Source organism: Ptychodera flava, assembly GCF_041260155.1.
Source record: "Ptychodera flava strain L36383 chromosome 3 unlocalized genomic scaffold, AS_Pfla_20210202 Scaffold_25__1_contigs__length_14229661_pilon, whole genome shotgun sequence".
In the NCBI taxonomy this organism is placed as follows: Eukaryota; Metazoa; Hemichordata; class Enteropneusta; family Ptychoderidae; genus Ptychodera; species Ptychodera flava.
The window spans coordinates 9,301,049-9,328,315 of record NW_027248279.1 but is presented as its reverse complement, the minus strand read 5'-3'; the positions used below and the strand labels follow the sequence as shown (position 1 = coordinate 9,328,315).

The 27,267-nt window shown below is 36.5% G+C and overlaps 1 protein-coding gene across 6 annotated transcripts in view; it reads right to left on the bottom strand.

Annotated features, from left to right (window-relative positions):
• Positions 1 to 27,267, bottom strand: part of LOC139125575 (nephrin-like) — an 82,771-nt gene that overhangs the window by 38,032 nt on the left and 17,472 nt on the right. For 4 of the 6 annotated variants that reach the window (XM_070691671.1, XM_070691675.1, XM_070691676.1 and 1 more), the window contains exons 2-3: positions 12,581 to 12,650; positions 9,867 to 10,202 (exon numbers count right to left, since the gene is read on the bottom strand). In XM_070691671.1, the coding sequence (XP_070547772.1) occupies positions 9,867 to 10,202; positions 12,581 to 12,626 (382 nt within the window). In that variant the 5' untranslated portion in view covers positions 12,627 to 12,650. Of the gene's footprint in view, positions 1 to 9,866; positions 10,203 to 12,580; positions 12,651 to 20,377; positions 20,580 to 23,264; positions 23,427 to 27,267 lie in introns of those variants that run through there. The other 2 variants (XM_070691674.1, XM_070691672.1) reach the window with 2 other exon arrangements.

Here is a 27,267-nt window from a genome sequence, read left to right as displayed (position 1 = left end):
ACTCTGATGAGACTGACATGAGAGGGCCTAACATTGCATAGAGTGACATCATCAGTGTGCAGTCACCCATAGTGATAAGAACAACTCATGGACATCAAATGTCATTATAGTATCTATGACAGGTATTTTTGTCAATTATGTAGCCACTACAGTTGTGTTTGAAATGCTTGTGAGTAAATTATGCGTTTTTATGCCTATCAGTGCAAACGTGATTCTGTGTGTATGCTGAATTTTTTACTTTTTCAATGGGATGATCTTTGGCAACAAATGACAACCACTCCAAAAACATCAAATGTTATAGTATTGTAACTGTGGTGTTTTAATATCCACTAAGAGGATAATGACAGCTTGCAAACCTTGCACACACAGCAAGACGGCAGTATCTTAGTACATATGCTATTTATTTGATAGGGGTTTTGCTGTATGAGAACATAGTAGCATTTACTGTATCAGGATCACATTACATATTCTAATTTCACTGAGCATGTACAGGGAGTGGCCATAAGGCGGATAGCATGGATGTTGCATAGCAACTGTGACTGAGGTACCAGATATATCATCAAAACCATGGCAACGCACTGGTAAAAGAAGGGTTGAAAAAGTATGGATCTCTCTATTTAAGAGATTTCCTATTTCCTAGTTTTATGTTTACTCTTCACTGATACTGAATGAAACACATTTCAAATCAACATTTTCCCAGTTTATTCAACATTTCCTACTGTCGTTTTACCAGGAAAAAGTCTGGAAAAAATACAAACATAAAATTGGGCAAAATGGTCATTTATCAATACAAAACTGCTTCACAAAATGAAACAATAATTTAATGTAGTCACAGTCATATTATGATCTAAATTTCAATGCAGTATTTTAAATATACAGCCATGCTAGAAATTCCTTATCAGAGAATGGCCCCAACTTTTTACGACATTTTAATGTTCCTGCCAGACCATAATAGGTTGGTTAATTCAAGCTTCTGAACTGACACAAATTACAACTATAGTAAGCATAAATCAAATCAGTCTGTCCTGAGTAATGTCAAATAGTCAATCATGTTTTGTGGATATGTCTAACTCTGCTACCTTTATTTTCTGTGTACTATCTAACGTCTTTTATTCTGTTGTAAAATATTGTCTTGCTTTTACTCTCCATGTCGTGTTGGAATGTCCTGTATTCAACTTGTTAAACACACCCTGTATCTGTATGATGTCCCATGTTATGGCTGAATATTGGATTTTAGTTTGAACTCTTTCAGATGTCATCGCATATTTTACACGATGTGTTTGCTTCAAAGACAAGGTAGCAGTTTAGATTCAAACATGAATATCTTTGATGGTATCAAAACATATCATTGGATTTTGGGTGGTGAAGTCATTTTATTTTTGCAAGAATTTCTCAATGCAACAACTGAGGCACACACATAGACTGAGTGTCCTTTGACTTGTGATATTTTCCATCCCTTGGCGTCCATACAGGAATTTCTGGAAATATATCCTTCCATCAGGCTATGCCAGTCAACATACTGCAAACAACTTTTCACAAGTCAAAGACAATGTTGAGTCAGTTTAACTTTGAGGTAAAATACAAGAATTTCACCCTTAGCCGTCTGCCAACTCATCCAGCTTCAGTGCAGACAGTACACATACTCGTTCACAACTCTTTGCTTGGAGACTCGGCGCCATATTTCACTCTTATTTTATTTTTAGAAGCAGACTGGCTTGCATCCTTGTCTAATTTTGATTCACTGCATGTGTGGTAACACCAAGGGCCGTGTCCTCCAGCTATGATTATCAGTCAATCATTTCAACCTGGGCATGTATCTTTCTCTGGTCTCAGTCAGAAAGCATAGCATCATGACACAGCGTTATCTACGAACTTATCCATGGAAACCAATTGAAAAGATATCTGTCATAACTTAGCTCTGAACAACTTTATTTTATCAGAGATAAGTACACAGTAATATGGATTATATAAAATCTTGGAAGAACCGGTTGTAACTTTTGAATGATTTCTTCCCAATTTACTACGGTACAAACAACATTTTTATCAAATTATGTTTTTTTGATCAAGTTGGTGGCACTTCTCAGTATTTGAACATTCTGGATATTCCTGAAGCCAATGGTATGAATGCATGATGAACTAACTGTCAAGAATACACAGTTATCACCACTGTCCCTTCTAAAGTGAGATGACTGAATTTTTTAGAAGACATCACCTACACAATGAAAGAAGTATTCTCAGGACTAGACACCTGGACAAGGGGTCATTGCAGAAACTGACCAACCTTGGTGGGTATTAAATGTTAGAATAAGGAATGACCACACAAGGGGACAAGATACTTCTTTGAGATTCAGGGGTTATCTCACAACTTGTTTTGGGCTGTTCAGGGGTCATCTCCAAACTTAACAGGAGCAACTGGGACAGCCATGGATTTGATACTGCCTGTCAACTACCTGTTTGTGACCATGATGTAAATAAATTTCTTGAAAAACTTTACAAACACTGGTGAGAGTGCAGTCATGACATAAAGAGGGACAGAAAAGAAAGGAAGCAATCATGTCACTGTGGATGTGTGTCTGACAAAACAAAAACAAGGACTGAGAGGTGAAGGCATGCATTGAGAGAAGGACAGGAACTGTGTCATCTGAAGGAAGACACAGCAATTGAAACAAACAATGTCACAGAAATAGCAACAACACTCAAAATATCTGTAACTGATACGATATTATTATAATTTAAAAATTGTCTTCCTGTTGGTATGAATGATACGCTGTAACGAATGACAAATCAAAACTACAACCCCTGATTAGTTTTCAAATAATTATCACTGCATCTTCCGGGTACCATGTTGAGCAGTTCAAATACAAAATAATATAAATTTGGGAAGTTCAGGGGCTAATGAAATGCATTAATATTCTGAAAAATCATTTCAATGCTGGGATATGCTGCTGTTAAATAGAAGACAATATTGGAGATTAGTTTATAAATACTCTTGAGTTTCAATAGTTTTCCACCAAATAATTTTTAAACATAGAGTCTCTTTGTTTGGACAGTTACCACTCTGAATCACTTCCTACACAAACTTGCTACAGCCCTGCCAACCCTCCTGTCACATTGGTTTAGTCCAATCCTGTTATGATACCTTGGGGAGGGAGGACGTGGAAAGCGGTTTCAGTTCACAAACATAAATAATCACACATAAACAAACAAAATCCCTACTTGAGTGTATAATTAACTTTGTGGCATCTACTTCATGATGTAAAATGTGGAAATTCATTCATTATCCGTGTTTTGTGGCATCTACTTCATGATGTAAAATGTGGAAATTCATTCATTATCCGTGTTTATATCCATCCACTTCCTTGACAACAGACTCCGACATTTTTAGACCTGCCACGCTATCAGAGTTCAGACATGGATAAAGTATGTCTGAACCCAAGACAACGTCTCAAGTAACACAACATGTGAAGGAGCTTGAAGATTTCACTTCACACTACTCACATGAATTCCAATAATTTCTACTTATCTCAGAATGCTACACTAGCAAAACACTAGTAAACGCTATCACCATTATGGACAATACAGTGCTTTCACCTGAATTGACCTGATGCAAGTTACAGAAATTCTCCAGACCAGAGTATGCAACAGCAATTACATTACTTTCAAATATTCCTTGTGTATCCAGGATAATCCCCTCAGGACAGAAATCTAGATAAATCTCTGCCATCTTTCAGCTGGCAGAGTTACTGACCTAGGGGATGTACTGGATACACTAGTACACAGGATAGAAATCTAGGTAAATCTCTGCCATCTTTCAGCTGGCAGAGTTACTGACCTAGGGGATGTACTGGATGCACTAGTACACAGGATAGAAATCTAGATAAATCTCTGCCATCTTTCAGCTGGCAGAGTTACTGACCTAGGGGATGTACTGGATGCACTAGTACACAGGATAGAAATCTAGATAAATCTCTGCCATCTTTCAGCTGGCAGAGTTACTGACCTAGGGGATGTACTGGATGCACTAGTACACAGGATAGAAATCTAGATAAATCTCTGCCGTCTTGCAGCTGGCAGAGTTACTGACCTAGGGGATGTACTGGATGCACTAGTACACAGGATAGAAATCTAGATAAATCTCTGCCATCTTTCAGCTGGCAGAGTTACTGACCTAGGGGATGTACTGGATGCACTAGTACACAGGATAGAAATCTAGATAAATCTCTGCCGTCTTTCAGCTGGCAGAGTTACTGACCTAGGGGATGTACTGGATACACTAGTACACAGGATAGAAATCTAGGTAAATCTCTGCCATCTTTCAGCTGGCAGAGTTACTGACCTAGGGGATGTACTGGATGCACTAGTACACAGCACATATTGCTTTGGGGTCTGGCCACATTTCAAGCAGGATGCACAGGGCAAATCTGGAGAGCTCTGATACTTGGTGTAAATTTCATATCTACGCAAGGAAAAAATGTTAATTGTAGCCTTTGCAGTGACTTCTTGTCTCGTGTTTGGAATTGAAAACATTCACTTGAATTTATCAATCTATGGAGTGGGGAGAGAATTCATCAATCTTTAGAGTCATGGACTGCCTAAGTTGAAACCTTTGAAACATGGTTCATTCCGGTATGAGCTTATCAGGATGGTCAAAGGGAAGTCTTTTTAAGGATTACTTCAGGAAGGATGTTAATTGGGAAACAGCTTCTTAAATCCTGAACTCTTGGAGAGATTAATATCGGACTGGGAAAGCTGAAACTCCAATATACATCTTCTACTTTAGCATTAAAGTCACACTGAGTTTCATTGCAGCGGATAATAAAATACTGCGGTGGCAGATATTAATTTGGACAAAACAAGATCTATTTTTGTCACATATTCAGATCTAGGTAACCTACAGATGTCAGGTTGGTTGCAGACAGACAAGTCAGCTGCTCAGAAACATCCAGCATGGATAAAGCATCTATGGAATGTTTTCAACAACTTTTTTTCCTGTATCATCTCTGTGACTTCCAACACCAAGTTTAACCTTTGCATCATCATGACTTAACCAAACTCTAATAATCTGCAAAACAGCATGTGTACACCTAGTTCAGGGAAAACTAGCATGTATCAGCCATACTTGGTAACCAACATACAGCATGGTCCATCACACTGGTGCCAATCCACTGACTTTAACAAACCTCTCCATGATTTCACAAGCAATATTATAGCAAAACTTGCATGATAGAACACTATGACTATAAATCAGGGCCTGAAAATTTCCCCTTCTATCCACTGCTCAAAGGACCAGGGACCTGTATTTTTTCATTGGTCCCAAAGTAAAATCCACTGGTTCACAAAAATGTGCACAACAATACATGAATGATTCATTTCTCTAACTCATGTTATATTTGCCAGGGATGTACATACAAAACAGACTTTGTCAATTTTTGTAATGCAAACACATTGGCAGATTTCTCAAGTTCTTGTTCAGTAATTTCATCTGTCCATTTGCTCTGGTCCACAGACTTTTGAGGGATAATTTTATACTGGTCCTTGGCAAATAAAATCACTGGTCCTGGACCTCAGACCAGTGTTATTTTCAAGCCCTGCAAATTATACCCTTCTCTTGAGGGTAGATATTATATTTAAATACAAATCTTTACAACATGTACACATAGTACGGGCTGGGGATATTGGTCATTATGATCCGATTTACTGTCCATATCCACTGTGGTCGTAATGATCTGATTTACTGTCCATATCCACCAGTTGATACATCAATTGGCAGCCGCCTCTCTTTTAATGAGGCAACAAAGTTCTAATCTGACACAATATGTAGAGCCAATAAACTGTACTACAGAATGACCTTATCATCTGGCCGGTGTGTATGGAATAACGCTGGCCATTCCTGGCATGTTGGATGTTGGAGTTGGATTACAGTGCGCTAGATGTGTTATTAGACACAAATTCCAGGCACATGTTACCCACAAGACCACAGAATCCAGCAAAGAAGGCTGTGAAACCATGAAATGCAAATATCCATTGAACTTCAAGCAAAGCTACCGCTACACCTTGAACTGTCTCTTCTTGGGATGTTTTTACACTGGAAGACAAATTTGTACTGAAAATCTTTAAACCATAATATTTGAGTATTTGTTTCCACCTGAAAAGTTATTTAAGCAAGTGCAAAAATGCATAAGTAGATGATTATTTGTGTAACCAAGATGGCTGTCAAAGATTTGCCTGGTTCAAGGATCTGTCAATCATCTTACTCCTTGAATGGAATGAGTGAAATTGAAATTTTTATGTTTAAAAAGTAGATTATTTACTATAAAAATTGTAGACAGGTAATGATTCTAATAATTTATTTACTTGTAGAGTATTTGTCAAATGCACACCCTAGGACAGATGGCTGCTCCTGTATGTCCCTGGACAAGAGGTCACAAGTTGAGCCATGCCAGAAAGATCTGAACCAAATCTTTTCATAACCTAATCATGTGTTCTCGTCTTTTGTAAAGGTGAACCCCTGCATGCCTAGCTTCACCACTAATCCCAGTGTTTGGTCTGCTGTGACCCTGTGAGGCTACAGCACCTATTGAAAATTACAACAACTCTCTGTTGATGCAAGGTGGGTTGTGTGTTTGTAAGACACATCTCACTGTCAAATCATCTAACTACACTGTGCACATGACCTGAGTGTAAGACCTGTTTTGCCTGGAGGCTACGACTACATACACCCTGGCTTGTTGTATAATCTTGAAATAGAATCAAGACAATGATGTTATTCTACTTTGGAGGACAGTACTACAAACAAACACACCTGACTAGAATATCAATGTAGGGAGAGGCAGACTGGTTTAGGGCGACCATTTTGAATTCACGTGCCAGCTGCCACAAACAGAGACGTACATTGTCTAGCAGAATTAAATCCACACACCGTCACAAAAGCAAGTGGACAGAGGCCAAGGCAAACACATGCAACGAGGAAAAAGCATTATTAGATTGTTAGAAACAGCATAGCTATAAAACTGCCAGAATAGATTGTCGGTAAAGCCTGTTTTGTAAAAACTAGTCATACATACAACATGGTAAACATGCCAATAGAAACGTATCATGGGATAAATGTCAGTCAGAGGCCTGGACAAGGAATTTCTCATTTCCTTTCACTTCTTGTGAACAATATTTGCATCAATTCAAAGACATTATACCACTGAAAAATTATCTTTGAAATGATCTAGTATCTCTTTACATTTATTACTATCAAAACATTTGTCACTAATTTGGTAGGGGGAGTTTTTAAAGATCTGTTTGCAAAATGAAAATGGAATGCGATGAAATGACGGTTTCTTAAACACTTGGTTGTGATACAGTAGGAGTTGTGGGAGTGGTCGTTGTTTAATAGACATCTAGGGTCCCCACACTTCTATTACGGCCTTTGAAATAAATGTTTTCACTTTGAAATGAGGAATGCCATATCAGCAGGCAGACAATTCACTATCCACTTTCAAATAAGTAGGACAAGTTTCAAGAAACATGCACTTTCATTTATTTTACATTTTTTTCACATTTTCTTACAGTTCAATAAAAAAATTTACAAAATAGCATTCCCTCCAGCATCTGATTCAATTTAAAATTCTGATGAAACACTGACTTTCTGTAAAAGTCATGTCACAACCAAACAGAGCTGTTGTTTTAACAATATCAATTTTGTGTAAATCAGCCAGTGTTTTACTCCTCAAAGGAATTCTACAAATCACTAATGCCTGCACAGAAGTGATAGCAAAGGGAAGGACAAGACAGCTAGGTTAGAATAAGATCAGAATAAGACGGTTGGATAGCCACACCCTTTACAACATGGAACATGCCATTTGAAAGCTCTGTCCTTGAGTTGTCAGACATATTATGTAACTTGTTTACAAAATTTTCATCAAATTATAACCGCAAAATTCATAAGGTGATTTCATCAGCAGTCCAGAAGTAGTTGAGTTTGCCTAATTTTCAACCACAAACTAAGATTTGATATCATTTATAGATGCTATATTCCCTATGGAAAACAATGACATTGGAAGAGATGAAAGCAAAACATTTTCTGATGTACATGAACCCTAGGATTAAGCTAAGAAAAAGGCTGCACGGATCTTGAATTTCATGGGAAAGGAGAAAGAAAGGATGGAATGATTGAAGAATGAATGAACAACTCGTCTGTAGAAGCCATTAAAATCCTAATTGAGATCAAATCAACCTAGGATGTGATTCAAAAGGCCTACAGCCCATCCCCCCACTGGCGATAATAGTTTTAACTTTGGCAAAAAATCCTGGTATTTTGTGACGTGAAAAGTGAGATTGTGGAATTAGCCAGTGGGGAGTCTGATTCTGCAATGGAGCTTACAATTCATAATTCACACTTCTTTCTAGCATTGATACTCACTACCTGTATATTATGATGTTACAATTCAATTTACAAGATAAATTACTGGTTGGATACTAGTATTTTTGGAAGCATTTATCAATAAATCTTGGTAAATTCCAATGGATCCTCTATCATACCACTACTAACCATTTTGCATTCATGAGAATGAAATTCTGAACTCCAGTGCCTCCATTGTTAGTTTGCTGGTTGTAAAAGTATTGTAGATATACATCATAGGATGCACATAAAAATATGGGTGAACATTTAATATTTTTTATTACCTTCTCAAACTCAAATAATTGTCAAGGTACAAAAACACAAATTTTTGGATCTTCTCATATCACAAACATAACGCGCAATATTGTGGTTATGTATGGATTGAAACCACTTATATTTCATCTATTGATAAATTCTTGCACTGCACCATAACTGTCTTGTCCTTTTTTTTTAATTGATTTCTAAATTATGTTTGATAAAGGAGTTTTTTCTCGTCCTTCCATCCTTGAATGGTAAAAATAGAACTTCACTTTCACCATGGAATATTCAGAATATTAAAAGTTGGACATATGGCAGCAATTTTTCCACCTGCTGGCTGTTTTAATTTTGCAAATTTTACCAGATGCGAATGTTACTGAGTCTTAGCAGGACAATTAATTACCGTTGTTTGTTTGAGAAGCAAGAACCATTAAAATTGTTAGAATTGCTGTATAGGCCTCAAAAATTTGCTAAGTAATTGTGACCTGGGGGGGGGGGGGCAAAAAGTAGTACAAGGATTACCGTACATAGAAATTGGAGCAAGTAACGAATTCTGCTATTTTTTAACAGTTTTGATTAAAAAATTTGGAACAAAAAAAAAGCAAATACGCTGAAGAACATTTTATTTGTTTTTCTGGCGAAATTGTGTTCATCATGGTGTCGTCATACTATACCCAAAATAAAGACTTACATGGGTGTATGATGGGATACAATCACTGACAGAGTAACATGATTGTGTCCAACTGCAAGAGTTGATATGGCCTATTGACCCCATGTTTGTTTGTTTTTCGCGGTCATTTATTTACATTTAAGTCTGAACAAGGTAAATTGATTTACCATTGAGTGTTGCTGTTACCAGGTCAAAGGTAATAACATTACTATGATTACAGTGGACAACTCCTCAGACTAGGGTGTGTGTATTGTATGGCATCAGACTTGGTTGAACTCTTTGAGTCCTGTAATTTTTTCCATCAAAATGTCAGTGTTACATTTTACCAATTTTTGTGAACTTTCTGTAATTTCCTTGATACTTTTGGACCAAATGCACATAACTTTTCAATGACTGTCAGTTTTGACCAAAATTTTGAGGAAAATCTTAAAAAAAATTGTCTAGATCTGAAACACATTGCTGGCTGTGTTATACTCTTATAAAGGCAACAAAAGTTGACTTTGGCTCTCAAAGGGTTTTAATAGGTTAAAACAAAGACAACTGACATACCTAACACAGAAAGGCTGCCGTGTTCCTCAAAGATAACTCCACCACCACTGTATTTACATTTCCATGCAGCAGCATCCTCATATTTTGCACTTTTGATTTTCATGGAAAAATCACCGCTTGCAGTATCTCCAGTAAGCTCACAGCATTCCTTGAACGCATCAGATTCGTATAGGTCAGGAATTGTTGCTATGCCCCTGTAGAGGTCTTCTTCGCCTTTGAGCCATGATACTGCTCCACCGCCCACATTTTCCAACACACAGTCAAAGATAACCTCATTCCCGACTTTTACAAGTGTGTCAACAGGATGGCTGATAAATTGAGCATCCTGTGAAAAGACTGTAACAAGAAGAAGTCATGTAGTTGACATTCAACTGAAAAATGAAAATTACTCAGCTAGCAAAAGTTGGTTGATGTATTACGATTACTTTTCACCCCAATGATGGATAAGTATTTGATGGCGTTGATAATTTCCACATACCATGTATTTGAACTGCACTTTCCGACCTGACTTTCTGATAACTTACCACACCTGACTTTCTGATAACTTACAAGACCTGACTTTCTGATAACTTACCAGACCTGACTTTCTGATAACTTACCAGACCTGACTTTCTGATAACTTACCAGACCTGACTTTCTGATAACTTACCAGACCTGACTTTCTGATAACTTACCAGACCTGACTTTCTGATAACTTACCAGACCTGACTTCCTGATAACTTACCAGGCCTGAATAACTTACCAGACCTGACTTTCTGATAACTTACCAGACCTGACTTTCTGATAACTTACCAGACCTGACTTTCTGATAACTTCCAAGAGCTACCCTAATACACAGGGACACAACCCTGATGGGGTTAGACTATGAATCATCTTGGTAATGCTATGTTCAAAACAAAGATAATTTATTTGGAGAGTGTTTTAAGGCAATCATAAAAGCTTGAATAATCTGGGATGGCGTAGTCATACACAATTAACGGAAGTAGGCAACATTATAATTAGGATCCTTTCCTTTATCAAGTTTAGGTGACACTGTTCAACACATTAGATCTCAAACAAGTCATCGTTGATGACACAGTCCCCACTTGTTAATGGGTACTTGATTACAGGTCCTCAGAGAGGATAGAGTCCTCTTCATTAAATCTGTGATAAAAATACTTTTGAAAAAATTCGCTGGATACATGTCTGAGTTATCGTTCAGGACATAAAAAAAAATCGTAATAAATGGCCACACGGCGGACCATATTGGATTGTATCACAAAACAAATTAACGTGCATATGTATGACATTAATCAATCTCCTAGCTTGTACCAACTTTTAATAAATTTGCTTGATACATGTCTGAGTTATGGTTCCAGACATGAAAAAAACGTAACAAAATGGCCACACCGCAGCCATATTGGATTGTATCACAAAACAAATCAATGTGCATGTGTATGACATAGGTCAATGTCCTTGTACCAACTTTGAATAAAGTCGGTTGAGATATGCCAGAGTTATGGCCCTGTACATGAAAAAATCATGACAAAATGGACGCACGGTGGCCATATTGGATCGTATCATAAACAAATTGATGTGCATGGCTATGATATTGGTCAATGTCCTTGTACCAATTTGAATAAAATCGGTTGAAACATGCCTGAGTAATGGCTCTGTACATGAAAAAATCGTAATGAGATGGCCGCTTGGCGGCCATATTGGATCATATCACAAAACAAATTGATGTGCATATGTATGACATAGGTCAATGTCCTTGTACCAACTTTGAATAAAACCGGTTGAGATATGCCTGAGTTATGGCTCTGTACATGAAAAAAATCGTAACAAAATGGCCGCACGGCGGCTATATTGGATTGTATCACAAAACAAATTGACGTGCATATCTATGACATTGGTCAATGTCCTTGTACCACTTTGAATAAAATCGGTTGAAACATGCCTGAGTAATGGCTCTGTACATGAAAAAAATCGTAATAAAATGGCCGCCTGGCGGCCATATTGGATCGTATCACAAAACAAATTGACGTGCATATGTATGACATAGGTCAATGTCCTTGTACCAACTTTGAATAAAATCAGTTGAGATATGCCTGAGTTATGGCTCTGTACATGAAAAAAATTGTAACAAAATGGCCTCACGGCAGCCATATTGGATCGTATCACAAAACAAATTGACGTGCATATCTATGACATGGGTCAATGTCCTTGTACCAACTTTGAATAAAATCGGTTGAAACATGCCTGAGTTACGGCTCTGTACATGAAAAAATCATAATAAAATGGCCGCCTGGCAGCCATATTGGATCGTATCACAAAACAAATTGACGTGCATCTGTATGACATATGAAGTAATCCTTGTACCAAGTTTGAATGAAATCGCTCCAGGCATCTCTGAGATATCTGCGTGAACGGACGGACGGACGCACGCACGGACACACGCACGGACATGACCAAACCTATAAGTCCCCCCGGACGGTGTCCGTGGGGACTAACAATACAAGATATCCAGGTAATTTGGATATTTCAAAAGCAAACAGTAATATTGCCACTATTGACAGGTACTGAACAGATGGCTTATCAAATAAATGAAATTTAGGAATTCAGTTTGATTTGTTGATGTATGGTCCATACTACTAAACTGGTAATAGCTAAGAATTATAGTTTTATTCCAAATAATAATTTTAACAGGATACCAAGTATCACTGACTACTTACCTACAATTGGTAGCAAACACAAGACAAGTATCTTCAGATTATCCATGCTGATATCTCTTATCTGAACAATCTGAAAATGGGAACAAAATTGAGATGTTACATTATGCTGGTAGAAATACTGGATTTAACCTGTTCACCCCCAAAATCCAAGTAAACAGATCCACAGTCATCATTGATAACAATGGGTTTGGGCTAAACCATTTTGATGAGATACATTGTGATGGTGGAAATACTGGATTTAACAAGACTGGGATGAGTTGAGAAAATTGACTTTACATTAACAAGTCTTATATCATTAATTATCAAACAAGACCAATGAAACTGTCATGTTGATAACAATTGATGCTGGAACAGGGACAGTGCAATCACATTCCGTCAAAGGAAAGTGACAATGAATCTATCATACTGTATCTTTGAAATTGTTCTGAATGATAAATAGAGCATATATACTGGATGATCATCGTGATTAATGTGCAAAAATAAATAATAAGAGTCCAAAAATCTTCACAAGATCTGCACAGCCGAATTTTGTTCTTTTGTAGCGATGTTTGTTACAAGCATTCATTCATAGACTGTCAATGTTTTGATGATAATGTATCAAATGTAAGGACCAGGTCTGTGGAAAATACAGTTTACAAATCCACAAAATATTTCTATAATACCATAGTTACTTTATTTAGAAACAGAAGTAGCATGGCTACACTGTGTTACTCAGTGGTGACTGGCACTGTGGTGAGTGATCCACAACATGAAATAGCTTACACAGCATGTACATCACCAAACCACTAAAACTGATACAACTTTCCCTGAGGAATATCTTCATTTCCTAACGCCTGTAATGATGCTTGGGAAATTTTAGCAAGCACCAAGGACCTAAACGACTCCAGACCAAACTGACAATCTAATGACTTGGAGAACTTTCCCTAAAGGAAATTACGCATGACTGCATTGTTGTAAGTAACTTCCTTGATGAAACCCTTCATTTCAAACTCATGAAATTATGCTTGGATCAAGGCCCATGGAACGGTGTCAGTCCAGGCCAAACTCATTGACACGCCAAAGTCTAAAGAAAATCCCCCATCCAAATATAAAGGTATTTACTCAGTACATGTACTGATAGAGGACTGGTGCAAAGAAATTCCTAAATTGACACACAGAGTGTTTGTGGTATTAGGATGTAACACTGTCCCTGAAACATTGTGTTACTTTCATCACAAGTTTGTGACAGATTGAAGTCTATTAGAAGAGAATTGAGATCATCAATACAAGGACAGACACGTCAATGTAATACATACTGACATCGCCAAGGTTAGTGATAGCTTCTTTAAACACAAGTCAACTTCTATGCTTCAACATTACCAAGTTTTTCTAAACTTCAAAGATATCTTTGATGTTAAAAATGAGGATGCAGCAAACAGTAAGAGTAATTGTGCTGAAGCAATTAACAGGTATATTGTGTGTAGCATCTTTTCATCTTAGCCATCCATATATGAAATTATTTAGGCTATTACTATTTATTTGCACAATTTTGATTTCATTTTAAAATTTCTGCTCAGAATTATGACAACAAGGAAACACTGAGCACAACGAGGCACACGTTGAGAGTCACTGAACATGTATTCTTCATTACAATGAGTCAGAGATGGAGTAATAAATCCCTAGATCTGATCTGTGTAACGTTGTTGGAATACTACATCCACAACCTATACCTCGTCATGGGAAAATGAACACCACACTATCAGTCCTTTACTGATAAATTTACACACTATGATCTCAGACAGATTTGTCTACGTTGTCATGTCAGCTTCCAAAGAAACATGGTTTAGTTTTTATCCCAGTTGCTATAAACAGCTGCATCTACTTGAATTGCAGCCAGACTTCCACATTGATAGTAACCTTGACAACAAAGATTTCACACACTTTCCATCCCATCTAATGGCTGTCTGTCTTTTCACTCTGCCTTGAAAAATGACAAGTGTTACAGTAATTCAAAACATGTTCTTCTCTATGCATATTAATATTTTATGAATGCATTTTGAAAGGCACAGAGTTGGAAATACATTAATCGATACGTAAATAAGATTTGATGAAGACTGCAAAGTGTCTTTGAATTTGCACTTGTCACTTACCCTCCCAGTGCACAGCATTGGTACAGCCTTTTTGTCCTCAATTGAGTGGGTAAAACCATTTAAACAGTATGGGGTGGAGGGTCTTTTTAGAACGTGCAGGCTTTGTTACTGTCTGTTTGCATTCAGATTTACGGATATGTATTGAGCTTGAAGTGATTGTTGGTGGTTCTATGTACATGTAAGATTCCATGTTGAAATATTTGTCGATGTAACTTAAATATACCAAAGATTTTTTTGCTTAGGATTATACCGATAACATTAAAACTTCACAGAATTTAACAAGTCAATAGATAGCTTTACAAGACTAGACCAGAGATTGATTTGCTTGTGATGACTTCTGTACAAAATGGTGACACATCTTGGCAGGTAAAATGTCCAGCAGTATATTGTGATGACAAATTTAGTTATATCTGACTCTGCCCTAGGCTAAATGTTAACAAGGGGTTCAGTTGAACTGTACTATTTTGTCCTGTAAGACTGGATCAAGACACTCATTGTTGAAAGTTCTGCCTGGACAATCACAAGACACTGCAGTATGTTGAACTCTGGTGAGAGAAAATTGAACTTTGTATGAACTTTCTATGTCACCTTACACCCTTCTTCATAAAGTGTAGTTGTTAGTTTTACTCCTACGCCTTGTTTCAGACTGTGAGTATGTGTGAATACAGCAGATACATTATCTGTACAGAAAACACTACTACAAACAATTTTATCTAAATTTGATAATTACTAGGACAATAGCTGTCACTCTTCATCAAATATGCAAAATTTTCATTCCACAAAATTGACGCCTTTCCTTTCTCTTCCCAAAGGACGATGGAAAACACACATAAAGTAGCAATTCTAACCAAAACAATATCATGATATATGGTATTGCAGACATATTAATTCTTCCAAACTAAAATTCAACTGATAGCACCATTACATGTTACACATTAAGGTAGCGGTAAAGGCTATTTTTGCACCAATTCTTTTCTCAGAGTTAATGTCAAGTTTCAAGTGTTAGAATCAAGATATTTAGTTCAAATTTTCAGGATAACTCCCTTAGTTAATACTTTCTCCAAAGAATATAAAAATTGTATATTTGTAGCCATGATTTTGAAATATGACACCAATCAATATTAAAATTTAATTTTTCATATTTTTTTACATCTTTGAATTTAATAATAAATTAATATTACCAAATTAGTTATAAATATGTTGACACTATTAATTGTAAGATTTGTACGGCAGGATTTGTAAATAAATTTGTTTTATGATTTTACATGGGTTTACATATCAAAAAATTATTAAAAATCTCTTTCAAATTTCAAAATGTGATTTTTCAAAAAGTACTTCAAATACAGGAAAATTGTGCCGTACAAATCTTATCTGTAACCTTGTTAATAGGCTGTAAAAATTCCATGTCCATATCTCATTTCAAAGGTTGGATTTAATTGGTATAAAATTATGTAGGAAAACTCTTATTCTGTCAAAATTGGTGAAAACAAGCTATATTTGCACCCCTCTTTTGAAGTCAAAGAGCAATCTTTTTGGTTAATCTCACTTTTGACACCTCTTTGACACTCAAAGAATCTAAAAATGCATTTATACTAGCAGTCACGCATTCTGGATGCAAGCACTGCCTTGTCAAACTTTCCTAAAAAACAGTAAAAAATGACTTTCCCTTTTCAAACATTTTTTAAAAGCTAGGGGACCTCTACCATAGTTAATACACTAAGGACTCCCCAACTTCCTCTTATTTGGTCAGTTTTTCAGAAGTTTCAATGGGCTATAACTCTGCAATGCCTTTGTGCCCAAATGTCTAGTTTTTTTTATTCCACAGAGACTGTTGACTACTTTTATGTTTTAATAGTTTTATTGAAGTTTATAACTGACGCTCTAGCCTTTACCGCTACATTAACCCTTTTAATGCCAAGTCCATATTTCACCATCAGGTCAAGATGGTTAAAACTACAACTAATGAAACACAACATATTCCATATGGTGTATTTTAACATAATACTGTACATTTGAAGGCTGTTGAAAACATGAAATACTGTAAACTTGATTTTTTTGGACTAAATATGCTAAACAGACCAAACCAAGTGGGTGAAAATACGTCATGTTTTGGCTCAATACTGCTTTTTACTGACTTGGCTGATGGGGAAGTGATACTGTCTGGCAGGAAAATGGTTAAAGTTGTATTGATAAGTTGAACAAGACACTGTACAGACAGGACAGAAATACTGGAAAATCAACCAAAGGTAACAGCTTTTGAAAAAGTTAAAATATTCTAGTATGGGGTATATTCTTCTAGTATGGGGTATATTCTTCTAGTATGGAGTATATTCTTCTAGTATGGGGTATATTCTTCTAGTATGGAGTATATTCTTCTAGTATGGGGTATATTCTTCTAGTATGGAGTATATTCAACATCAGATGAGGTCAAAGGAAGGTTACACATCCATTACGTTTATTCTCTCTATTCTCCGAAAATCTACATCTACATTGATTTGATCTGTTCCTGCACCTTGGATGTTATTGGTCTCATCAACTCTCTTACAGCCCTTCGCACATAGTGAGCTGGTCAAGCCAACAGCTATGCCAGCTCACTGAGCCAGGCTACACAAGCCACAGTGCGTAGGCAGCAAGGGGCTATGAGAGAGTCTATGGTCTGATGAACTGAATTGTAAAATGCTTCATCATTCACAAATAAATTTAGCTTTCACTTTTGTTTCCTCCCAGACTGTACAGCCAAGTGGTTGAAACATATTGACAGGATGCAGATTATAATATACCTTTGAGTGCCAGAGTAAAGTTTGGTTGCCTTTATTAAATATAACACAAATAATTTTTTTCACTTCCAGGCAATTTTTTTCAGATTTTCCCAAAATTTTAAACAAAAACTGTAGCCAATAAAAATTCATGTCCATTTGGTCCAAAAGTACAAAAAAATACACAAAAATTCATACAAATTGGAAAACATGAGCACAAAACTTTTGGTGGGAAAAATTACAACACTTAAAGGGTTAAGACAACTATTCTTAGTATTGAAACCAGTAACAACATTGGAAAGATACCTGTTTCTGGCAAATCAAGATTGTCTATTTTTAAACGTGCTCACCTGGATACCTTAAGTAGCAAACAAGCACATTTCCAGGAACTGCCAGGAAGGTATTCTCTCAGATTTTTCAAATTTGTTGAGATTCAAGTCAAAATGTCACATTCCAAGTTTGTATTGGACCATGGTGTAATTTGGTAGTTTCTGTAATGTGCTGTACATTATTTCAATACCTTCATTTTATTGAGATTTTAACACCTGAACAATTAAACAATTCCAACATAAATTATCAATACAGTTACAGACTGAGTTCTATATTCAAAAACACATTTTTATTGCTAAATCTTTTTTCATAGTCTTTTTTGATATCTGGTGGAACATCACCATGACGACAAGCTCACTTTTCAAGTAGTTTCACTCAAATATTTGTTAAATCCTGATCTGCGCATTCAAAATATGTTCAATGGTTTATCTTGATTGAAAACAACCAATAAAGACATCAAAAAATATGAGACATGTCATCAACATATGATTTTATTACAATTTTCTGAAGTCATAACATTTTGGTGAAATCATTCCACAGCTGTCATTCAGCAAAGCTGTTTAACATAAACTGTATGAGTTGTTTTTCTATCAGACAGCTGTAGATGTATTGTCCCATATTCTGATTCTATGTTCCATTTAGTAGATTGTAATTATTTTCTTCAACAATGATGGATCAGTCAGATAACCAAGCAAGCCATTATATTTATCTAATCAGGCCAGCCATGTGAACCTAAATGCATTTTGCAATGATTAGTGGAACTGGAAAGTTTTAGTGAGGAATGAACGACTTTATTGACACCATAAAGGAATTGTTACGTCCTTCCTGTAAAATTCCCTTCCCTCATTCAAGGCCATAGATCAAAACTACTAGGTTGTGTACATGTGTATTACACAAGGGGTCCAACATTCAATGAATTGTGTTTCTAAACACCCCTTGTGAATTTTATCTGTGGTACTCTAGGAATTATTAATTGGTAATCTGAACAATATGGAAATGTAGGTTTCAAATGTTAAATTTACAAGATTTGGCAGCTGACCAGAATTCATTCTTTTTAAGGTGTCTTAATTGAACTTACACAAGCTTTTCCATTATATCCATCTTTGCTGGCACAGTTTTTCACTCAAACCCTTACAAAGTAATCTGTATATTCCACAAGCACAGCCAGCAGTCCAGTATTTCAGTGTTACAAGGTGACCATATGCACACCCTGACTTGAAGTGGCATAAAATTCCGTACTTCGCCAGCATGGCATTAAATATGTGAAAGAGTGCGTTGCAATAAAATTTTAATTGCAGGACACAACGTGTTTCAACTCTGGCTCACCTCTGCACAAGGTGAAATTTCACATATAGCGAAAAATATTTATTCAGCTTTGCAGACAAAATATCAGACATTCATTTACATTTTTGCATTGGTTCCTATTCATGGTGATAACAGTCAATCACAAAGTATTATTTCATTTATCAGATTCTATCAGTGAGTCAGCATTGCAAACAAAACGAGTCGGGCATGTTATTTATATTCTGTCCGTGTTCAACGACTCAGACACTGAGACAGTACAATCTGAGGCCAATTTACAATCTCTCTTCAAACTCCCTCACAGAGAGCATTTTGTTGACAAATTTACAACATGAACATGACAAACTCCCCTTTGCAAACAGCTACATTATCTTTCTTATCTTGTCTTGTAGACAGGGGTTATGGACTGTGATACAATGCACACACAGCTTTACACTCTGCAAGTTTCTGAGAGGTGAAACAAGGAAATTTGAAGGTCAACACTTCACAGAGGTAGGATACTGTCCTTGAAGCAAAACAATAAATTGAATGAATACTTGACATGAATTTGGCTGTATAAATTCCATGTTAGATAGTGTTGAAGTTTGTGGGCATGCCTGTGTAATTGAACGCAAACTTTCCACAATAATACCAAGAGCTTGTTTGTCTTATGTAATGGAGGGAGATGATTGTCTTTCTGACCGCTGTGGTTTCAAGACAACCCAGTTCAATGGCAGTAAATACAGATTCCAAAGTCACACATGCAATGAAATCAATCATCAAATTGGTCAGTGACTGTTACCGATACTATTTCGTTTGAGTGGATTTTAACATGTTCTGTTGTCCAACAATGATCATTTAACATGACTGGATAGGCAAGCCATATTGTGTGCCTACACACTGGAGAGATGTTTGACAAAGCCATCTTGTCTGTCTGGATGTACAATACAACACATATTCTGTTGATTCAATGATTCCTACAAAAGACTGAGTGGGAGGTATAGAAACTGAAAAAACATTTCTTGCCCTGGTTGAGTAGGATGTGTCACTGGTACAGTACAGTCATAAATCCTAAAAGATAGACCTGTCTCCTTGCCGGTAAAGTTTAGCAAAAAACCAGCACTATAGTGCAAACATGTTATTCAGGTACAACAGAGGTTACTATTGGTCAAGTGACAGAGCATACAAACCCTGGCCAGACCGCAGCAATGGGGCTTTACAACAAAAGCCTAACACGGAGAGAGGTTACTCGGTGTGACAAAACTGGAACTACATGAATGAATTCAGTTGATGAGAGTTACCTGTTGAACTGGAGAGTGTATGTACACCACAAACTGGTTTGGCAGCACCAGCACTGACTCTAAACAAGTCAGGCTTGTTGTATGTTCATCTGTCTCACTCCAACTCACAGTGTAGGCAGTGTAGTCTAACTGACTTTCAATTCAATTCAATTCAAGCTTAACAATGTACAGTGACAGCATCACAGTAATTCACCTCAGATTTGCATATGAAAGGTTCAAGTAGGTGTAATTAGCATAATAAAAGGAGACGATAAAAAGTGTTGATTTTATCTGATTCCTTGATTTCATGGTCAAAATACTTGAGTACACATGTTCTGGTCATTATAGCAAGTTGTTTAAGTCTGATCTGTTGACAAATTGCCACAGTCTCTCTTGAAACAAGGTAGTAACTGAGACGAATGTAACACTTCTACTCCTGACATCTACTCAATGCACCACCCATTATTATTAGTCACCCTCCTCTGCTTGTAAGCATGCACCCACACTGCTGTGTGCGTACCACTGAGGGACAGGTGGGGGGAAATAAACAAAATATGCATTCCTGATGATATGTTATGTACACACTCATTTCACCCAATCATCACCAATGGATTTGATCAAATCTCATTTCCTACATCAACATTCCATCACAAATCAGGATAACAAAACTGAAACTGAGAGAGAAATTCTGACAAGAGAGTGTCCAGACACTTTACTGTAAGATTAGAAAAGAAAGACAAAACAACGCCAGTATCTATCGCATCTCATCCCAGAGCATTGAAAGACAAAACAACGCCAGTATCTATCGCATCTCGTCCCAGAGCATTGAAGTGGAGTGAATATTGAAGCGATTCCAAATAGGATTTGACCATAACTACTTGAAACTCTCAAAGTTTCACCCCAAAAATACACTGACTGATATTTAAAGATCTGTACACGGTTTTTATTATGCAGTGGAGTTTATCAGTTTGTCACTACTTGTAGTCTGTATATCCTTTACAGTTTCTATTTTTTCTATTGATAAGGGACACGCAATGGCACAGAAACTGGATACAATAATACACGTATCATATCTCTAGTTGTTACTGATAAATGAAATGGAATTTCAAATCAAATTGTCGTTAAACAATACATTGAAAAACCGATCATTCATATCCTGTGTTTGTTATTGCAAGTCAATGCATGCCAACAAAATACATGTTTAACAGTTTATTGAAACAGTCTTTGTACAAGTTCTTTATCTTATTTACTCCAATGAGTTATAAACCAACTTATTGGTTGAATTCAGTACAAAGTTTGATGAGTAACAATTCTGTCAAACAAAATTTGAAGTTGAAACAATTTTCTATTAGTTCAAATGGGACAAAATAAGATGCAATGGTTTTCATATCATCCTAGAAACAGATGACATAAGTACTAGACTATAGAAACTATAAAATAATCATTTATACGTCATATATGCTGACCAGATTTAGTTTATTGACAACTCTTCTTTCGTAGCTGAGAAAGACATGTTGTGCACCATCACAATTTTTTTCCAAAAATGGACATTTAATCAAAATGTCACATAAACAAGTAGATGTGATTATTGACATTGTCAATGTGTAGTTGTAAGAACAAGGTTAATTCCTCTTCTCATATAGCACAGGTCTATGCTAGCCACACCATCAGCCTTCATTGTAACTCTTACTTGAAATAAGTAAGTTTTAAGAAATTGACAATGTTTCAGTTTATAGAGTTTAAATAATTGAAGTTGGTGTTGCCATATGTATAACATGCAGAGCAAATGTTAGCCACTTTGCTATATCAGTGGAACTTGTTGGCTGGTATAGAGGGTCTTTGTTCACTGTATCAAAAATTACCTTTCTGCATATCAGAATTAGTTTTGCATTCCAATATTCATGTTCCATTCATACCAGACTCTATCCTATTTGTGGTTGAAATCAGTGTTTGTGATATTACCTGCGCGTACCATTGACAGTATATGAATACAGACACACAATTTGATGAAGTGTTGCGTTTACCCGGTATAATTTTAGTCTTGCCTTCTTTGTCAAAATGCCTGACACAACACTAGTCCATCATTTAAATTTTCCTCAGTCAATCATTCGATTTTCTCGTATCAGAGACTGACTTGAAGGTTTCACTGCGAAGTCTGTTTTGTGAACGAGCTAAAAAAGATAATTTAAGTGACACAGTAAACAACTCCATCACAACAAAATCAGTAAATTATTCACAACAAGACAGTGTGTGGGAATATGGAAGGTCTATACAATATTTTCTGGTACACAAAACATCCCACCACTGTCTCTCATTGACCTTTTCACCCCTAATGAATAGTGGTTTGACCCAGTTGCCACTGATAACTTTTAATTCAAATTTTTAAAAGTCTAACGATATTCAGGCGTGACATATCAAACAGACTTTTCAAAGCTAACTCCAAATTGTTAGAACTAAGGAACATAAAACGCTAAAGTCAGCTGGTCTGTCTCTCCATACTTTTTGGAATAGTACCCAGAAACTTGGCATGCCAAGATAAGGAACACTATCTAGACTAGATCATGACTGAATATGTTGAATAAACCACACGGTATTAGGGCTTGCATGACTTTCATCTGTACATGGCAGTCGTCTGTTCATGGGTATCCTAATAAATATGTGACATTATGCCACTATGACAGAGTCTATGAGCAGTCTTGCACAGCATGTGATCCATCGCCAAATTGCCAGCACTTACACTTGTCTGCATGATTGTTACAGACGGATATTCCACACAGTAGACTTCCGTCTATGGCTCAATATGGACATCAAAATGTAACAACGCCACTGAAGTAACATCAATTAGCTCAACATAATTCACAAATCATTCAAGTTAAACATCATTGTGTTCAAAATGGTTTTAACTCACATGATCAAAGTAGATTCTTCAAACATCAACGTGAAAGTCTGGAAACAGGAGATACTGTAAATGCACTCCAAACTCAAGGCTACCCAGGGAGGTGGTCGGAGTGGCAACGCTTTCCGCTTTCCACGTAGCACCACTGACTAGCCTCGCCCACTTACTAGAAGCAAATAATTTCACTCTCACATCATGATAAGCTAACCCTACACTTAGCTGTTAGCCTGGAACAGCGTGACTGGAATGCTAGAGCAGTTTTCCCATTCAATTTTCAAGACTCAGATAAAATGTGGGTCATCGTGTTTGCTTGAAGGGATAAAGCCGTGGTAAATGGCAGTTTATCAACTGTGTGTTTTTTGCCGTCAATGAACAGTGGTACTCAACAGTAGAATTTCCATGATTAATGGCTGGAAAAATTACCATGGTAACCAGAACATTGACCATTCAGCTACAGTCATACAATCAATACGGGATCTTTCAGTTTCCATCTAATTGTCAAAGTATTTCAGATCTACAAGCATTTTATGTCATATTTTCAAGGTAGCTAATTTCCAAGTTACACATAGAAAATATGAGATTTTGACATTCATGTTTAGTGTAATTGTTATGTTAGCAAGTGTGTACTGCAATGAAACTGATGACAAACTAAAATCTGAATGACCTGACTGGAGAGATGGATTTGATGATGAGATCTGAGTTACATGCAATGCATCCTGACATTTGCATACAAGTTTAACATGACAATGAACTATAAAAAGGCATTATTTTTTTGTCAAGCAGCAATGTAGATGTATCTCACTAATCACACTCTCAACAATGAAGTAAAAGTTACATGTATGTTTAAGTCTTTCACCCTGTTGAGATCCAACTTTGCCATAGAAAACGATGAGATTGGGTGAAACCATTGTGGTAAAAGGGTTAAGGCAATCTACATGTGTATGACCAAACAGACAGACAGATAAATACAAGGTCACAGAATAGGCCTGACAATTCAAACTGGAGATTATTCAGTTGAGCTTTCATACGTGTCAAAGTTCAACAGACAATGTCAAAGGTCAAGAGCACTGTTGTTCACATCACATTATACTAGTGCACGACAGCACAAAGTATACTTGGTACTAGTAGTATCATACAGTACATAGAATCACCACCAACTTCAAGATCAAGTGGTACACACAAGTTAAATTTGTTTGCAAACGTACAACAAAATGTGGGGTACGATTTAGCCTGCTTCCAACTTTACATCTCCAATTGGCAATATTTGCATGTAGAAGGCCACGGTAAGACACGCAATACTGAATTGGTCAGTCTGACATTTTGTGCATGGCTGACCAATAATGACACTGTGGACTGTCAGCAATGTGTCCAAGCAGATGGAATTTCATTATCCAAGCCATTAGACAAAACTGGCCCACCCCCTATCAACACCAGTGTACCATGGCAGGACAGAAAACAGGTTGCAGACTGAGTGATCTTTATGGTCTAATGATACTTAATTACTCAAATGACCTCATGCAGGTTTGTAACACAAACAAATAAACATCATAATTTACTAGTATCTGCTTGTTAATTGGATTATGACCACAGGACACCGTATCCATGACAAAATATACCCTAAAACACTTTGAATTACTAGCTACATGTTATTTTTAATGTTTCTCAAATTGTGACTAAAATTAGAAGGTTTTTAATTTAGCTGAAAATACATCCTAGCCATTGTAAATACAGGACAAAGTTAAAATAAGCCGAATCATAAATTAGCAAATCAACAGACATTGCTAAATTTGCCAAAAATTATGCTATCCAAAAAGACATGTTTTACAGGACTCTCCTACAATCCTAATCCTCCAAGTACAGCTACACCTCATAACACCCACAGACTCACTTTCATTTAAAATACGCTCAATTTTTATTGAACTAAAAAATTAACATACCTTTGACATGTTCCATTTAATTTGATATGTCATCTGTACAATACTCATTAACAGTATCAATATGGAGGATTTATTTTGCAGTGTCAAGTTACACTCACTGTTGCAAAGCATTTGCAAGGTGATTTTCTGATCTCTTTGGAGATGTCACGGGTGAAAATGACAAATTCTTCAAAATTTAAAATTGGAAAATGGAGGGTGAAGCTTGTCTCACATTTTTCACAAAAAGTAAAATGTCAGTAATACAAGTTATGCTTTTTAAAAGCGTCGTACAGACAAATTCATTTTCAATTTTCATTTTTATTTTAATCGGATGATAAAAATTTGGAAGTATAAGCTTGGCATTAAAGGAGAATTTCACCATGAAAAATAAAAGAAATTGCCCTTTGGCATGCTTTCATTAAGTTTGTGGATTATCGCAAGAAAGCATCAACTGCACTGACGACAATCACCTTTTCCACTTGTCCAATCCAATCAATGATGTGTGTTGTGCCGTGAAAATGTGACCTAGATAATCCCTCACAATGAAATAAAAGATGTAGTCAACGCAGTCTTTTCATGGAAAGCAAACCTCTGATGAAAACTGCACAAAAAAATACACATTTTTTCTGGAGAGGTAATTTTACCAAATTATTTTATGAAAATTTACCATTTTATTCATCAGACTAATACAATACCTAGTAACCTGTAGTCTCTTAGTAACCAACTGAAGATATTACAACAAATTTGACATCATACTTTCACACCAGTTTCACAGATGAAGAAATACAGATAATGATAAAAACACACAATCTGACTACATTCATCTCATCTTTCCCTTTATGTCAGAAAAACCCTTTATTGTACCTTAACCGTTCTCTCCTTTGGCTCTGCTGCAATTTTTATGCAAAACATACTCTCCGACATAAATAAACTTGTTGACAGTTGATGCAGGATTATTTTGTATGCTGGAAATATCCACTGTTGTCTCGGAATTATTGCTAATTCATTGTTCTGTGAAGTGATAGTGCCAGCAAAATAGAAATGGTGGACAGATACCAGTGTTGAGTTACCATACTACAGCTATTCTGTCATCCACTAATTAATACAAGCCATAAAACATATTTGCGCACACACACTGTCTGGAAAGTATTTCACAAATAGGACAATGGTAGGTTATTTTGAAAAAAGGCGACCTTGTGATAAGCTGGTTTGGAAATATTCAAATGCGTTGACAATGCCTTCTAGCAATGCCAGATAATGAACTCTATTATATCCAGGGTTCAGTGACATCGCACGGCAAAATTTCACAAAGGTCACTTGGAATTTGTCTGTAGAATTTTCCCATACTAGGGAGGCAGACATTTTTATTGACTGAGCTGCAGCAATCTCCAGCCATTGCTGGCCAATGGGTCTGAAACGACTGAGATGTGAATGTGGACGGCAGGGTCATGCATGTTGGAAATAAAGAGATGCTGTACACGTGTGCATACACGCTACCGAGTAGAAGCAGTGAAATACATCTAGCAAAGCTTAGAGTCACACTGATCATGTCACTGCAGTAATCTGTTCAAATAGAAACTTAATATAGGAGTACACTAAGATAATGTACAGCATAGCAGCACACATTTATTAACTGACAACAAGATATTTTTTCAGCATAGAAAATAATTCTGTGGAAATAAAGGGCACCCCCTCAATTGGCAATATTTTGAAATCCAAACCTGCACAACACGTGCAAAAAATAAACTCATGGCAAAAATTGTCGACAACAAACAAAACAGTCTCGCACTAAAATCTCAAACATTTACAAATCCGAAATTGATTCACTTGTATCCTTCCAATATTGATTTTCCTTTCCAGCATTGTCGGAACTAGTTTTTCCGTCTGCTTGAAAAGCCATTCCATTTGTTTTGGTCAAACGCAAAATTTGCCCATTCTGCTTGCTACTATTACTAGAATAAACTGTTTAATTTACCACTTTCAGTAAAGTTTTACTCAACAAACATCTGGACAAACAAAATTTACAAAGTCATCAGACTGACCACCCAGCAGCTTTCTGCGCAGGTCATTGAAAATTTTGTAATATAAATTATTTAAAT